The sequence below is a fragment of the Octodon degus genome, unplaced genomic scaffold (assembly GCF_000260255.1).
Source record: "Octodon degus isolate 3935 unplaced genomic scaffold, OctDeg1.0 scaffold00120, whole genome shotgun sequence".
Lineage (NCBI taxonomy): Eukaryota > Metazoa > Chordata > Mammalia > Rodentia > Octodontidae > Octodon > Octodon degus.
This window is the reverse complement of record NW_004524696.1, coordinates 4,953,863-4,970,922: the sequence shown is the minus strand read 5'-3', so window position 1 is coordinate 4,970,922 and position 17,060 is coordinate 4,953,863. Positions and strand designations below refer to the sequence as shown.

General features: G+C 48.7%; 1 protein-coding gene across 4 annotated transcripts in view; it reads left to right on the top strand.

Moving 5' to 3' along the window:
* Positions 1-17,060, top strand: part of Mbp (myelin basic protein) — a 130,448-nt gene that overhangs the window by 45,252 nt on the left and 68,136 nt on the right. For all 4 annotated transcript variants that reach the window (XM_004640196.2, XM_023700055.1, XM_004640194.2 and 1 more), the window contains exon 3: positions 2,137-2,212. In XM_004640196.2, the coding sequence (XP_004640253.2) occupies positions 2,137-2,212 (76 nt within the window). The remainder of the gene's footprint in view (positions 1-2,136; positions 2,213-17,060) is intronic.

Here is a 17,060-nt window from a genome sequence, read left to right as displayed (position 1 = left end):
CTGAGCGCAGCAGATCTGAGCCACACTTTGGGTTCATGAATTAATCAAGGCAGTGTGTACTGTATGGGTCACACCTGACTCAAACTACAGAAGCCTCTGTGGGTCAGGTGGAATGTGGTGGGGGAGCCCAAAACTGGAAACGTACTGGGTTCAGATGAGTTACTGCCACTCTCCACAGACATAGCCCAACCCAGCCCCCAGAACACCAACCCCTGCCTCTGACTTCGCTTCTCTGGGCACAGCCCTGTCCTCTGTGGATGGGGTGGACTGGTGGACAGGTCGGGCAGAGCTTCACCAGGGAACCCACAAGGTGACATCATGACAGCCACTCCCCAGGGCCTCAGTGACTATTCTTAGATTTAAGGACCACATGCAAATCTCTCCACAGAGAGCAGCTTAGCAAGATGGGTAGGACTCCAGGAAGAGGGCCCCAGAGGTGGGGGAGCTTCTCAGACAGAACCCACCCCCTAGAAGGGGACCTTGGAGCAAAGCACCCAGCGGGCCTTTTGGAACATCCATTTCACCACAGCAGCTTCTGTGTGTCAGGCATTCTCTAAGTGCTTTGAAAATATTAACTTCATTCCTCCTCACTACAGCCATAGTAGACAATGCTGGCATTTCCTTCATTCTATAAACAGGTAGACTGAGGCACAGAAAGGCTAAATGGCTTCCGAACTGAATGTGCCCTCTTGGCTGACTGCAGGGCTTATTGTCTCAGTCCCTTTGACTGCTCCTTCTCTAAAAGAAAGAATGTAAAACTGAGGACAATTTTCAGCACTGGGCAGGAGATGTTTAGGAAATGAAAGGTTGGGAAGCAGTGGTGTAAAATAATCACAGAGGCCACATTAAAAAGCTGAGGAAGCCATGCTGTAGAGAAGCGGCCCCTCTGCAGCTAGAGACAACCACACAGCACCCTGGAGGTGCTTAGCTGCATCTAGAAAAGTTTACACTTTGACTCAGCTCCCAGGAGTTATCTACACCTGCGCATTATGAAGAGTTAAGAATTAGTGCAGCACTGATTATAACTGAAAAACCATACCAGACAAGCCAGATAGTCATTGGGGGAGCCTGGCTGGGTCCTCACAGTGCCAGAACGCTGGAGCCCGTTCAGAGGTGGGCCACGGAGTCTACTCTGTGCTGATCTGAAGTCACCCCCACGATTGCGTCTTCCATAGCCAAGGCAGGAGGCAAAGTGGTAGCCACCACATGAGGCCATTTGTGGAAAGAAAGAGAAAGGGGGAAAAGATGCAGCTGCTGGTTGTGCGGAGCCTGGGTGCAAGGAGCCCAGAGGGGGCTGGAAAGGCTAATATCCTGGCAGGGAAAGTGCTCAGCCCGGAAGTGTGAAGGGGAACAGGATGCGGCGGCCTCACCCCTGCCAGACTGTTCTGACTTTGGTGTTATGTACGTGTGACATAACACAGTAATCAAGAAAGATTGGTTCCATAAATGTAAGGGAATGGAACTATTTCCGCTCTTTATACTCCTGATTAAATGATGCATTGGAAATTTTAAACCCAAAAATAAAACTCAGACTTATGTGGCCATCTGGGTCCCAGACATCAGCAGATGGAAGCCTCACGGGAGAGGCAAAAAACAGCTGCTCCGAGGGGACAGACTCCTGAAGGCACACAGGGCACACGGCCAGGCACAGCCCTACAGCACGCTGTTCCCTCAACTCATAGGAACTCAAGAGCCCCTGGAAGTTCTGTCCCCAGTCAGTCCTGACCAGCTGCCAGTTTGCCAAAGTTGGAATTCAGCAACACTGTGCCCAATGCCAGTTCCACACAAGGTGTTACTTATCAACCAGAACAGTAACCATACGGGCATGATTTAGACTGATCGGTTAAGGCTCAGCTAATGCATTTTATCCAAGGTGATTCTCAAGTTTCCATATATGAAAATGTTCAATCAGACAGACTATGAGAAGGTTTAAGGGTTACAGCGGAGAAAACAAGCCAGAATTCAGACTCCCTTGCACAGAATATATGCTTGAACTGAAATCCATTTCCTGCTTGAAGACAGATGTGAGAATGGGATCATATGACTTTTTAAAATGTGTAAGGGGAAAAAGTACGTAATAATATGTGTTGCTAGAGATGTATCTGAAGATGGGGTTTTGCTGTATTTTTTTCCTAGAATGGTGAAACTAACAGAAGAGAATCTGAGGTGAAGAGGAACCTTGGTGAACTCTCCGAAGACAATGATGTATTTGGTATGTAACACGGAGCCAGAACACATGCTTTCGTATAACAGCTGTGTGCACAGGGTTTCGCACAGGGAGCTTTTAGTCTCTTGGCTGAGAGGTTGATCTGTGGGTCTGTTCTCCTTATCGAGAGACTCTAGAGACAGAGGATAGGTCTCCTTCCTCTCCCTCTCACAGCCCCCTTACCTGCCCCACACCCCAATTTTGTTCTGCTTCTATTTTTATTTTGCTTGCGCTCTTGTGATGAAATCCTCAAAGCTTCACAGCTTCTCCTTCCCACTGGCCTTCCTCTCAACCTCTATCCATGTGTGAGCAGACACCAGAAAACCTAGCATGCCATAAAAGTAACTAATGAGGAAGTGAAATTGCCAAAGCTTGGGTATTATGCTGTTTACCCTAACTGCAGAGAGCAACACCACAGAGCGGGGAAGTCACTGTGGGCAGCACAGCTTGCACTTCCCTATTCCTTCAACTAATGTAAGTTCCCGTTACATGTCAGTAGTCCTCTTTGTCCTACTTCCACCAAGAAGAAATAAATGTGTTCCCATCTGGCTTTTATGTAAAAGCAGCTAAATGCACTTTTCCATCTTGATGTTGGCGTCAGTCATGGGCACAGAGGACCAGCGGCAGATCTGCTCTGTGTGGATCACTCTTCTTTTCCCCAGTTATTCCCAAAATAAAGAAGAACAAAGGGTGATGTCACCTGTCCTCAGATCCTGAGGCCGCTGTCTACCGAAGGAGAAGGAGAGGGTTCTGCCAACACAGGAAGTGTCCTCCACCCTGGGCCGCCCAGCCTCTAGCATTCCATCACTCAAGGCCCACACCTTCCTGGCTGTATTTCCCAGCCTGCCCTGTGCTTACTTATATGAGTCCTTATACCTCACTCATAAGGCAGATCTACCCCCCAGTTTCTTATCTGTTTATTTATGTTGTTCCTGATTAACCGGCTCTTCTTCTAAGTCCCTTTTCTGTACTTCTGTCCTTTTTATGCAATTACACATAATGACAAATAGGTTGCTGTTCATGTCTCAATATTTCCCACTGTGAAAAAAGCATAACTCAAAAGCTCAGAGACTGAAGATAGTGAGGCTTCATTTAATGCATGTGATGCAGACAAGTGTAAACAGGGGTGACATTCCTATTTCCAGGGCTCTATGTCCACTTCTGTAGGAATTTTCTTAGATTTGTCTGCTGGCTTCATGAGCTAGAGTTTTCATTCCTAGTGGTGTTGGAAATAAGCACACAGATCGATTTGTCAGTGCAGATAATAACTCAGACAGCAAGAAATTTCAACAAGGATTTTTTGTCTTCTGCAGCACAGGGCAAAAAAGGGTTGACCTTGTTATACCTAATGCAGGAAAAGCAGCTACCCTTCAAATCCATGGGCTGAATTCGAAGGCTGACGGTCTGTTGTGGACGACTTGCTCCATGGTGGGAGCAGTGAGGGTGTGCTCATGTGTTAGCGAGGTCCTTGGTTCTTATCCTGGAAACTGGCTATGTTCTAGGAAAAAGTACATAGCTGCCCTCTCTTGGAGCTCACGACATTACTAGAGGGATTGGTTAGTGAGCAGACGGCAGGTCACTTAAGTACAAAATGGAGTAGCTTTGGCCTTATGCTTTGACAGAAAAGACAAAGCCTGTTTTTAGAGTCTCAGGAAAGGGGTAGAAGACGTTCTGTCGTGCCCAGGAGCCGCAGCAGTGATTTAGAGTCCACAGAGGAGCACCATCTATGTGCTGAGACAAAACCCTTTCCAGAGCAGAAAGTCAGTCCACAAACAAAGCTATAGAATAACAGTCTCCTTAGATGGCCTCTTTAATCAGATATTCCAACTGCTATACATGTTTAGACCTAATATGTACAGAGAGACTTAGACAGAGACATAAAGGTTTTATTTTTAAGCAGATATAATCTTTATTAGTTTCTTTTAGAATTACTTCTAACAGTGATGGACATTTGTTAGCATCTTACACACACACACACACACACACACACACACACACACACCATGGGTACATGTATAACAAATGCACCACATACTGGCAGCATATGCTCCGACGCTTGCCCTTGTGTCCTGGAGATGTTAAAGTTCCTGAAGCTCTTTCCAGGTGGCCCGGCTTAATCTTTCCAAGTCACTGTTCAGTGTGGAGCACTGCCATCTAGGGCCGCAGAATTTCTGTCTCTTCATAGGTTTGTGTGTGTATGTGGCCAGGGAGAGCAGCAGCCCAAGCTACCACTGCCGCCACTGGCCATGCGCTGCCTGGCCCTGGCAGTGGAGCGATGCCATTGCGCGTGGGATGGGCAGCGCGCTGCAGCTCTCATGTGAGCTGAGTCAACTGCACGGCGTGCACAGCTACCACCCACTGCCAGTGGAGCCCAAGCGCAGGATGGGTGTGCGAGGCATGCACAGCCTGTGTCCAGTGCTCACTGACCTGGACCCCAAGAGGCCTCAGAGGCCTTAGGCCTGCAGTTATCTGTTCAGCAATCCCAAGTAATGCAGGCCTGGGAGGCTGGTGAGCTGCTGGGCTTCTGCCCTTGAACCTGATAAAATCTCCTCTTCCTCCTCCCTTCCTGTAACCATCAGAAACTCCAGTCTAAGGGTGCAGGATGGCAAGGAAAGCAAGGCTCAACTCAGTGTGGCTATTAATCTTGATACTATAACCTTAGAGCATACAAGGGAGAAGTTGTTTTAAACTATCCCATGTTTAGTGCATGTGGCTCAAGGTGAGAACAGCCAGTCGCTCCCACTTCACAGACAGACCTTCCTCATCTGGACAGTAAGTTCCTAATGAGAACACCAGGCAAGCTTTCCTGATATCCTATGGGTGTGTGAGTCATCGACGGCCCTCTTCTGGTTGTCTTAAGGTCTTGGTGATCATTTCATTGCAGCATCAGAAGCACGGGCCAAATCTGAAGAAAGACATCATTCTTAACTAACAAGTTACTGCAAAACATACACACCCTGCGGCCCTTGAATGTCAGAGAACTCCAGTGCTCTAGTTGCTTAAAAAGTCCCTTGTGAGATGAATTAGAAAGCCACAGAAGAGTCTGCTGTAGCCAAGGACAGAGTCAGCATATCAATTCTAAGTTGGGGCTTATACCTCAGTGCTCACGGCTACAAAGCAACCACCAAAATCTGACAGACTTCCATGTCCTTGGGAAGCCAGAGCCAATCATTTATTTAGGCATGACAGACAAGTCTTATGGAATACACGTTTCCTAGGAAAAATCCCACTGGGGGATAGCATTAGGTCTCGGCAAATAACTTCGTTGTTGAGCACAATGTGAAATCTCTGTACTTTTCCTCGAGCGGTGCTGTGGTCACACTTGACAACTGTTTGCCTGGTTACAAGGGAGGGAGGAAAAATGTGAAGGCCCAGCAACCTGGAGACCCACAGACTGTCCAAGCTGTGGGGAGCCACGTTGCTTACGGCAGGGCACATATACACTGCATTACACGTACCATCTGAATACCTGCTGGAAATAGCTCAGCAAATTAAAGCGCCTGCAAGCAGGCACACGGGCGGGGGGTTCAATCCCCAGGCCTGCCATGTGGGCCCCGCCCCCTAGGGCACGCTGAGATGGCAGTTGAGACTGAGCGTGGTGGTGTGTGCCTGTAATCCCAGCACCTGGGGGTCTGTAAACGGAGAATCACCACGAATCTGATCTAGTAAGGAGACCCTGAACACCCTGTAGACCCTTCCCTAAAATACAGAAGAAAAAAAAATGAATACCTGCAAGAAGGAAGGGAGCAGGGCCCTACCTGCCCTCTCTGGAGGTTTCTAATCACGGGGGCTTCAGTTCCTTGCAGTTACAGCAGTGTGAGGAAGGAATCTGAGCTCTCTGATGTGCACTCGCAATGCTGAGGAGCCACCAACAGAGGGCACCACTGCTCTGGGAATTCCTGGTTCCTTCCAGACTGTCCAGTTACCAAAGCCAGAGCTAAAAGGCTGGGTGCTCTTCCAATTAGGCCACGTAAGCGGGACAAATGTCCTAGGCAAGGACAGCGTAGTCAGGAAGTACTGCCTTCCTGCTGCTGGCTCCAGTACTTCACATGGCTAAAGGACAGAATCCCCATAAAAGTCGCTGGAGGACACTCACTGACTCATTCTCAGACAGAGACTAGAGATAGAACTTGGTGTATTTACTGTGGAGCAGACATCATTCTTTCTAGAGGCATTTCAGGACATGTGTGTGTCTCCCTCATGTAACAGTTCCAGTGAGCTTTCAATGTAAAGACACAAAGGTGCGAGATTGTGAAGCCTGCGTCAAGTACAGGAAGCCCAGGAGTGTGTCCACTGCTGTAGCAGAACTTCTCTGTGTGAGCCGCTGGCTGCCTACGTAGGAAAGGGGAGGCGCATGGCACAGCTCCGTCACCTGCCTGCCAGTATGATTGCTGGCCCTTCCTCTCATCTTTCTGTGCCCTGGCTTCCACATGTGGCGAGGGTCACTGTGCATATGGTGAGAACCCCCACCCCTGTGTGCAGTGAACATCAGCTGTGACAGAAGCTTGCAGATGTTGCAAAGGGTGTAAAAATCTCACTTCAAAAATTGTAAGGTTTAGTTCCTGTTTAGATTTCTACCAGAGGTGAGTCATATAACAGTCAGTGACCTCAAGGTGCTTTGTAGCTAATGCAGCGATTCCTTTCCTGCAGCTGTTTATTGGGAGAAGCCGCAGAGTCTCCAGCAGTGATTAAGGTACCCTGACCACAGGCAGAAGTGGGAGTAACTAAGGTCCTTCCGTGAAGGAGGACTGTGAGTGGCATTGGGTGGCGCAGAGATCCAGGTCCTCGCTCTGGAAAGGGCACAGGAGGCCCTTTGGTGTCTGGTGTTCCTGGCTACCGTGGCCCATTTTATCCCACTGGGGTGAGCAGCTGATTTGTGGAAAAGGATAGGAGAATCTCTTTGGGGGCAGAGGGGTCTGAGGGTTGGCTCAGCCCTCAGCTGACCTGTAATTGGGCATGTGACTTTGTCTCTCTACACCTGTTCTTCCCTCCATTAAGCAAGGTGTCTGCTATACCCAAGCATGGTTGCCAGGCTCAGGGAAGGAGCAGACCTGCTGCGTTACAGGGCACCTGCACCTTTCTGCCGCTCTCAGCCTTATTCACACAAGCCAGGGATAAGTGTCCCCATTTACTTGCCAGCTGTGAGCTGAGTAGCATTTGAGGCTATCATCGTACTCACCCTCAGCACCCAGAATGTCCCAACTAAATGACAGAATTTATTACGATGCTATGAATATGGCTTCATGTAGTATAGGTGTGTCTCTGTGTATTGTTAGTTCAGAGTCAGTAAATATTCACCATTCACTCATTTAATCATTTGCGCTCACCTTGAGTGAGTCATGCAGTGTTCTGGGAGTGGAACCCAAAGGAATAAGAGGGGAGAGAAAACCGAAGAGGGATGTGCAGAGGGTCCACTTCGGCAGTTTTGCGCTGTGGGATAATAAGATACAGAAGCCCATTTTTCTTTCATTTCTTGTTTCAAGTGCTGGGTTAGCATTCTGCATCTATAACACAGACAATCGTAGTGTACAAAGATGTCGTAGTGTACAAGATGCCACTCTTTGTCTTGTACCTTTCATGCACACACTTCCATTCGGTCCACAAACTTGGGGCCCACAGCTGTGGTTGACCTTCAGGCAGGTTGTGCTGTATCCATGTAGTAAAGGCTTTCTTCTTTTGATTTTGGTGACATTTAAGAATTAGACACTTGTGAGCTTAGAATCTTTGTCTTGTACAAAGAGTGGCAAAGCCTTGACAGGAAGGTCTATGGAAGCTCAGGGGAAGTCACAATGTCCAGAAATCAGGGTCCTTTCAAAGACAGGATGAGGTTGAGTCAGGCTAGATGAGCTGGGGAGTGTACCCTGACAAGCATCAGTCCATCCCATGATGCGTTGGCAGAAAGTTTGTCTTTCCAGTGAAGAAAGATTGTGCATTCTGCAAGCAGGCTTAGGAATAACAGACAAGAGCAAAGAAAGGCACACTCAATCCAGAGGCCGCAGGGCCAGGGCCAGGCAGATGGGCCCAGCGTCCTTTCTGGGAAGCCGCAGGTGAAGATTCCACTGAGGCTGCCCCCACCCACACACCACTTTGCCCATCCTGGCACCTGATCTTGTTTTCTTAACAAGAGCCATTCTAATTGCATTTGCATTTGTGATGTCCTTATTTCACGAATGCCAGTTCTGTGCCCTATTCCACATTGGGCTCTAGTGTCAGCCACATATCAGCCTGTTAGTCCGACTGCTGCACAGAGGGGTCAGCACCATGCAGGCATGCCCAGAGCCCGGATACACCTGACATTCTGCAGTCTGTATCTAGGGATTCTTTACTTCTCATTCTCCCCCTGTCCCAGGTTTTATGGTGAAAATATTGTTATGTTCATTTACAGTCTTACGCATACTTTAAATGGAGTTGTTTTAAATTAATTGAATAATGGAATTCATATTAACTAATATATTAAAGGTTAGTTGTATTCCTTTTGCAATTTTGTATTCAGATCTTTTCAATTGCTTTTTCCTAGCCTGTAAGTCGCTTTCCTTTTATAAGAGTTGCTCATTATTCCCCATGATGGATACTGTGCCATGGATGTCACTGTCCTTCACTGATGTCGCCGTCCATCACTGCTGGCACTTAGGCTGTCTGGGGCTGCCAGTACAAGCTTGCTACAGTTAGTGCTGCTGGACTTTAGGTTGTTCTCCCTTGAGGAGGCCATAATTTGGCAGAGAGGTAATGGAAACAGGAGGTGAGGATTGAGCTAGAGGAGGTGGGTCCCGAGCATGTGATCTTAGGGAGCACTATCCACTTCCTGGCCTTGTCCTCCCTGGCTCGCTCGCTCACTGTGGCTCAGCGCTCTGGGAAACTTGAGCCAAAATAACCTTATCCACCTGTAAGTTGTTTATCCCAGGCGTTGGGCCACAGTGCTGGCAGTTGACTAACACTTCAGAAGGGAGGTAATGGAAACTGGAGGTGAGGATTGAGCTGGAAGAGAGGGTGAGCATCCATCCACCTTTCATGCACATACTTCCATTCGGTCCACAAACTTGGGGCCCACAGCTGTGGTTGACCTTCAGGCAGGTTGTGCTGTATCCATGTAGTAAAGGCTTTCTTCTTTTGATTTTGGTGACATTTAAGAATTAGACACTTGTGGGGCTGGTGAGATGGCTCAGTGGTCTAAAGCACCTATTTAGAACAAGCTTAGCAAAGCACAGGGACCGCGGTTCAATCCCCCAGCACCACATGCCAGCCAGCCCCGCCCCCTGGTGGGCTGAGCTGGCCACATACACACACACACACACACGCACACATAAATAAATAAAAATTTAAAAAAAAAAAAAGAATTAGACACTTGTGAGCTTAGAATCATAGGTTGTCTGGAAATGAGAAAGACTTGGCACTGGCTGACTCCTAACAGGGCTACACTTGGCTGACACAGGGGCCAAGGTCTCCAGGGTCTTTAGGTGCTTCCTTGCATTGTGGGACTCATCCCCGAGGTGAGTGACAGAAGGAGAAAGAAAGAGCCACCACCTATGCCCCCCTGACCCAGACACAGCACATCACCCCTGCCACCCCTGTGGGCAGCAGGGCAGACAGCAGATGGCCCTTCCCCGGGAAGAGTCCCTATCAGACCCCAGATGACCAGGAATAATGCTCGGAGCACATTTGCAGAAGGCTGTCAGCCTGTCAGATGTTTTCCCTGAGGATTTTAAAGTACGTTTTGAAAATATTGCTCTCGATTAAACTTTCCAAGAAATCTCCATGACATGATCTTTCTGAGGTGAAGTTTTCAAGTAATATAGGTATCTAATGTATCCTGGCTACTGAACTAAGTTGTAAGTCTAGTGAGTTGCTGCCATTACTGATGGGAAATTTTGCCCACCTCAAAAGAAATTTTACTCCTCATCAGAAGTCAGACAAACTGGAGGACTAGGGATATAGGTCAGTGACACGGTACTTGCCTGGCAAGTGCATGCAAGGCTCTGAGTTTGATTCCTGGTACTAAAAAAGAGAGAGAAGATGGGGCCAGTCTGTCTTTACTGTGGTTTTTCTGTGCTCTTTCTCAAGCACAGCCGGTGCCCTGGAAATCATTGCTACCCAACATTTCCCTGGGAATACTTGTTGCTGGCCTTAATTTATCACTAATTACCATCGGACGCTGCTTTAGGCCTCTTATTCCTATCTAGCTAAGCCACAGGATGAATTTCTTCTGAGTGCAACTTTGGAATGTGGAGAGTTTTGTTCTAGAAACAGGCCAGAGCTGGGCCTGGTTGGGGCACACCAGCAGTCCAGCACTCAGGGAGGCTGACGCTAGAGAATCACGATCTTGAGCTCAGCCTGGGCACTTAGCAATTTTGTGAGACCCTGACTCAGAAGGCTGGCATCTTAGTTACTTTCACTGTTGCTGAGACAAAAATCCCAGCACCCAAAGTTAAAGGCAGAAAGGTTTATTTATCTCATAGTTTATGGAGGTTTCAGTTTTGGGGTTTTTTTTGTTTGTTGGTTGGTTGGTTGGTTTTTTGTGGTACTGGGGATTGAACTCAGGACCTTGCACTTGCCAGGCAAGCACTTATTCCCCTGAGCGAGTGGCACATGGCAGAGGGACAGCCATTCATGGCAGGAAGATAGCAACAGCAAATAGGGAAGGACAAGCCTTTTTCATGTGCAGGCTGCCTGCCCTGGGGCAGGTATAGCATGCTTACCCTTAAGCCCAGCAGTGGACCATGAATCAAACAAACTCTAGATTTACCCACATCTGAAGAGCCTGCCCCCATGACTGCATGAAGTTTTGGGAGGACATCTAGACCAAATTATAACAGCTGGGGAAGGGTTCAGTCAATAGTACTGAACATACACATGCACACACACACATGCACACACAAACATGCACACATGCATGCACACATACATACACGCACATGTTAAGCACTGAGACCTCCAGGTAGTAGAAATCAGCTTGTTAGGCTTGTCACTAAAGAGAAGGGGTTATGACTCCAGAACAGCTAGACATGGAGGCACCATTTGCTGGGGACCTCAGCTGGTCCCTTGGGGACAGTACATTTCGTCTATTTGAGAGGTTTAAATAGCTAAGTATGGTGACAGTTATCATTTCTCTCTGTAGTCAATATTAATGATTCCTCAGATCATTAAAAACCAAAACATATCTTTGAATATTTACACTGCAAGCATGCTCCAGAGTCAGAAGGAAAGCTGTTCAGCTCCAGATTTCAAACTGAGGGGATGGATAAGGCTGGGCAGGTGATGGGCACATGGCTGGCACCTGGAGCCTGGACAGGCACGTGGACCCTGGCATGGAGAGCTGCACACAGTGTGGCTCCTCAGAGCTGGCCCAGACCATGAGCCTAGTGCCATGCAGTCACTGACAACTGGGGGTGCAACACCAGGGCCCCACTGAAGGCTGGGTGTTGTCACAGAGGGACTTCAGCACTTGGTTGGCCCTGAAACATCAGGAACCAGAGATACCATGGGTACGTTGAGTCATTCTTTGGGATGTGGCCTGTAGTCCAAATGCTATGCAATTAATCATAAATAGCACCCTGAAGGGCTGGAGAGATAGCTCCGTGGCACAGCACCTGCCTGGCAAGGTCAAAGTCGTGAGTTGGATTCTGGGTACCTACATAAATAGGTAGCACCCTATGCTCTGATTAAAGAGGACGCTCCTGAGAGCTCAGATCTTCAGCACTTCCTCAGTGCTGCCCAAGCAATGTCCACATTCCTTGAGTTGGTGTCCAAGTCTTCAGCAAACACCCCACGTTTATCTTCTGTCCTGCTGCTGAGGCATGGCTGATAGCCTGCTTGTCATGGAACATAGACCTCTGCACAACTGCAGCGCTCACCTGTGAGGAGAGCTCTGGGGCCACTGCCTAACAGACCGGACGTGTCAGGACAGGTGAACTGAGCCCACCTGCCGAGGAACCCCTAGCTCTCTGAGGCTCATCTTACCACTTAGCAAGGGCCAGGAAGCTGTCTGCCTCATGTGACTCAGAGGCCCTGACCACTGTCACGTCAAAGCCCCCCACAGCATGGCGTACGGCAGAGAGGGTCCAGGAAGTGAGACAGGCCGTGTGGCAGCTGGGGCTATGGTGCCGAGATGACAGCATTCATTTCCTTCAGGCCCACCTGCCCACAGCATCACCATCCCTCCAGGAGGAAGAGCCAGAGAGCACGGAGAGTGCGCACCAGCCCCTTGTCACACGTTCTAATGTGCTTGTATTTTATATTTCTTTGTCTTGAGGAAGGAAAGGCAAAGGGACATTTGTCTGTTCTATTCATTGCTGAACCCCAGCATAAGAAGCAGGCCTAGCTCATGGGAGGAGATTCTTCAGTACTGGCTCAGCACTTAGGAGTCTGGAGGGCAGCACATGCTCTCCGCTGCCCACCCGCTATCCCGCACAGACTGTGCACACAGCATGCCCAGCCCGAGCTCTTTCCCTGTGAGAAATCCTAGCTCTGGGATGTTGTTGGGCATGAGATGCACAGAAGTACATGTAGCTTGCGCAGCAGCGAGTACATGCATGTGTAGATGTGCTGTGTGTGTGCTGCGTGGCTTTGTGTGTGAACGTGTGTGTAAATGCTATTTCAACTAAAAATCTACCTCTGAATGTATAAGATGTGCATCTATTCTTTGAATGCCGGAAATGCCAAGCCTACTTTCCTTTCAATATTTTCTCTAAATGTTTGCCTAGAAGTAGAATAGGTAGTTGTGGTTCCAAACTAAGTTGCTACAATGTACATGAATTCTGTATCAGGTGAGATCCAGAGGCTGCAACCAGCCCAAGGGAAGGCCACACAGACTGGACCTGGGTGCAGGACCTGGATCCCTCAGAGCCTCCAACACCTGGCTTCTGCCAAGCTCTGCTGCCCCTGCCTGAGTGCCCCTGATGGACCCCCAACCAGCCTACCACAGGGACAGGGACACGGGAAGGGAAGGCAGTAGTCACTGTGGATGTGGTGCCATCCCACCAGGCTCCCACCCATGGGTCACCTGCTGCCAGCCTCCCTGGAGAGACGTAAGAGGGTGCCCTCCCCTTCTGTCTCCAGGAGCACACGTGCCTCACACTAAACAACACTGGCTGGTGTCTGTGGAACTTTCCATCCAGCAGGATGCTGAAAGCTCCCCGTATTCAGCTTCTAGAGGGAACACTGTGCACAGTGTGTCCAGGATGGACCACACCCACACCCCACCCGCTTTCCGCCTGTATCCACAGGTGAGCAGAGGTTGAGAGAAGTAAGCTAGAACCCCTGTGGGAACAACCTGAAAAGCAGTGGAAGGGGACAGGCTCGAGGGGACCGGGGTGACCGGGGGCTCAGTATCCTGGAGCAGTGGCACTTCCCAGCAGGAGCATCAGGTTCCCAGACAAGCAGGCCAGGACAGTGGCTGTGGCCAAGAAGCCCCTAGAGGGACAAGAAGGACACCAGTGAGCAGCTCCACAGAGCACCTCAAGGCTGTGCAGTCAGAGGTCAGGCTGCCAGCAGCCGTGCAGGCCTCAGGTAGGCTCCTTAGCCACTTGCTTCTGACAGAGCCTGGCCTTCAGAAATACAGTGTGCCGCCGAGAGTCACTCAGGGTCAGCAGAGCCACAATAGGACAGCTAAAGAGGTCTCTGGAACAAAGAGAGAATACAAATGGCACAGTGGCACAAATAGCAGATGTGATGGGCGTTGGCCAGTGGGAGAGCAGTGTGTCCCAGCCTGAGGCCCAGGGATGTGCAGAGTCTTTCTTGCTTTTGGGGCCCATCCGGGGACCTCTTAGCTTACCCGCCAAAATGCCCTTGACTGCTTACGCCCACTGCATCTGTTCCCATTTAAAAGCATTTCCATTTGGACTCTACCAGTAAGAGTCAGGATTTCTGATTTCTACCTCCTACCCAACCTGAATTTGTCACTGGGACTTGGGAGCTCCAGTATGAGGTGGGGTCATCTCTGTTCCTCAAGGACCAGCAGCTAGTCTGTGTGTTGGCACGTGAAGAAGACTCCCTGTTTTCTCCAGGAAGGCAGAAAACCCCTTTCCCAGCCAGTGCTTCCACCTCTCCCCGTCACACTCAGAAGGAGTCCCCCAATATTAAGATGCCTTTTTCCCCATTTATTTCAGTGAGAGACGAGATGCCCCTCCTTCCCCAAATGAAGCCTTAAGTTGGCTTCATTTCTACCAAGTGTGCATCAGCATGTTTGTCAGTTAAAGAAATGAGTCAATAAAAAGAAGAAACACCCGTCATGCTCTGCCCTAGCGGTGCTGCAGACCAGATGCTCCCCACTTACACCAGCCCCTCAGCACAAAGCCCATCGCACCCTTCAAGATGAATTCTCACTTTTCTCTTCCCCTCTGGAGGTGTTCAATTGGATGTATCAAGAATGTTGTTAGTAATTGTTATTCCCATTCACATGTGCGGCAGCCTGGGAGAATGCTCCCTCCACTCAGTAACTAAGAGTAATATGTGTGGTCCGGCCCTCTGTAAGGCCCACTACCTCCCATCTTACCTGCTGCTGTGGCCTGTGGACCCCAACTCCGTCCTTGGGGAGCAGAGTCTGGAGGCCTAGAGTACTCCAGGTCCATCTGGCAGGGGACCTCTTATGACTGTTAAAACTCTTTGGGCCATGACAGTCATGAGATATGGGATTTTACAGTAAGCCATGGGCAGTTTCAGAAGATGTCTTGTGTTTTTGTTGTTGCAGCCCTACTGGGGATTGAACCTGGGACTGTCACCCTGAGCTACATTCTCAGCCCTTGATGTTTTATTTTTGAGAAAACGTCTCACTAAGTCACCAGGCTGAGCTCAAACTCGTGTTCCTCCTGGCTCAGCCTCCAAGGTGCTGGCGTGACAGGCACACATCATCATGCCAGGCTTCAGAAGACTTAATTTCATCTGTGTGGAGGAGAGGCAGGCCACAGATTTCCCTGTCACTTACCAGCAAGTGAGGTCTAACTAATTTGTTGCGCAGGCACATTAAATTCGAAATATAAGGACCAGCCAAATAGCTCAGCGGATTAAAGTGCCTGAGTAGTCAGATGCTGGGGCTGGGAGTTCAATCCCCAGGCCTTCCACACTGACCCCGCCCCCAGGGCACACCAAGACAGGGCTTGAGACTGGGCGTGGTGGCACATGCCTGTCATCGCAGCACGTGGGAGGCTGTAAACAGGAGGATCGCTGAGTCTGAGGTATGCAGTGAGACCCTGTAAACTGTGTGCTAAATACAAAAAAAGAACAACAACAACAAAAAACTGGAATGTATTGTCAGGTTAACCCTTTGTGTACTGACCACTTTTAGTTAAGGTTAAGATATTATTTCTTTATTAAATACAATTTATATAAAGAGACATTCCAGCTTCTTTTCCCCCTCTTTATCAGTAAAGTCCCTCCCCAGCTGTGTGAATTTGATTTATTTTGTTTTATTTAAAGTTTACCCTAGCAAAAACTTGTTTATGGAAATTGCTTTAAGTTTCGTTTATTTTTTTCCTGAAATCGTCATTAACAACCAAAGGTATTATGGGCAAATGTAACCAGTTCGCCTACCTGGAACTTGATGCTAGAATAGTTCATCATAGCTGAGCAAACAAGGCATCAAAGACCTGCCTGCAGGTCAGTGACACTTGCTGCATGGTGTTAGTGTAGCACTTACTTCTAAAATGCTTTTTTTGCGCTCTGATGAAACCTTATTAAGTGAAAATATTGTCCATCTTTCTGAAAGTAAATGCAGCTCCTGTCCTAGTACAATGGGGTGTATACACTCATAGTTTAAAATTAATATGCTTTTGCATGCTTGTTCACACTCATACTCAGGCATTCGCTCACATGCTTGGCACATGTGGCACCGTGGCCCGCTGTTGGGCACCACTGAGACCCAGCACTCAAGGGTCAGAGAGTGTGCTGTGGGGTTGCCACCTCTGCCCGGGACCAGCCGGGGCTCACACTGACCTTGGGCTTTTTTCTCCAGTCAGGAAGTTCAGCCACAGCCACAGCCAGCAAGGAGCAGTCTCCATGGTGGCCTCTGTCAGGTGGTTTGTACATAATGAAGGCTAGAGCCCTTTGCTGATTTCAATAAGATTCGGATTTCTCCTGAGGCTTTGTTCGGTGGGGCAGAATACCAGATTTTTTTAATGACTGAGAAGATATTGATACAGCATGTCCATGAAGGTTACCTTATTTCTTCTCCTGAATAGCAGGTTCTAGTGCTCATTTTTCTAGGAAAAGTGATCTGTCTGCCTAATTGTTTCAGAGGATGCTGTCAAATCCTCAAGGTCTTCATTGCTCACTTTAGTTAAAATCAAATTAAAGGATCAAATACCAGAGTGCACAGGAAGGAGAAGAGCCATGATGTGGAGGGTGCTGTCTCATAGCCCAGATGGGGTCAGAGGCATGGAGCCCAGGGAGGGCACTCTCGGCTTCACAGTGAGCATCCTGACCTTGATTTTGGACCTGTGGAAGAAAACCATGGGAATGGTCACAGAGGCATTTTGTGTGTTCATGGTCCCAGCATTCCGTGGATGTCCTTTTAAAGGTCACATGCTTGAGATGATCAGTATTCTTGATTCATAAACAGAATGTTGTGTGAATCCTTAACAAACTGGCACAAATTCTTCAAAAGCTAGGCTGCCTTCGCGGTGCAAACGCAATAGCTGTTTAGTAGTCAGCTCTGTGTGAGTTCCAAACTAAGCTGTAGCTGCTGCAGGCCTCACCTGGCCGAGGTAGGGAGCTTAGTAACTTCTCATTGATGATACAAGTAGTCTTTGAGAATGTTCTGTTCAAAGATGACTTGACATAATCCCAGCTTTCAAATCTTATGTTTGCAGTAGCTTCTCTCTTCGGCAAGATACTGAAGTCAGGACAGCAGTTTCCTTTCTCAAAT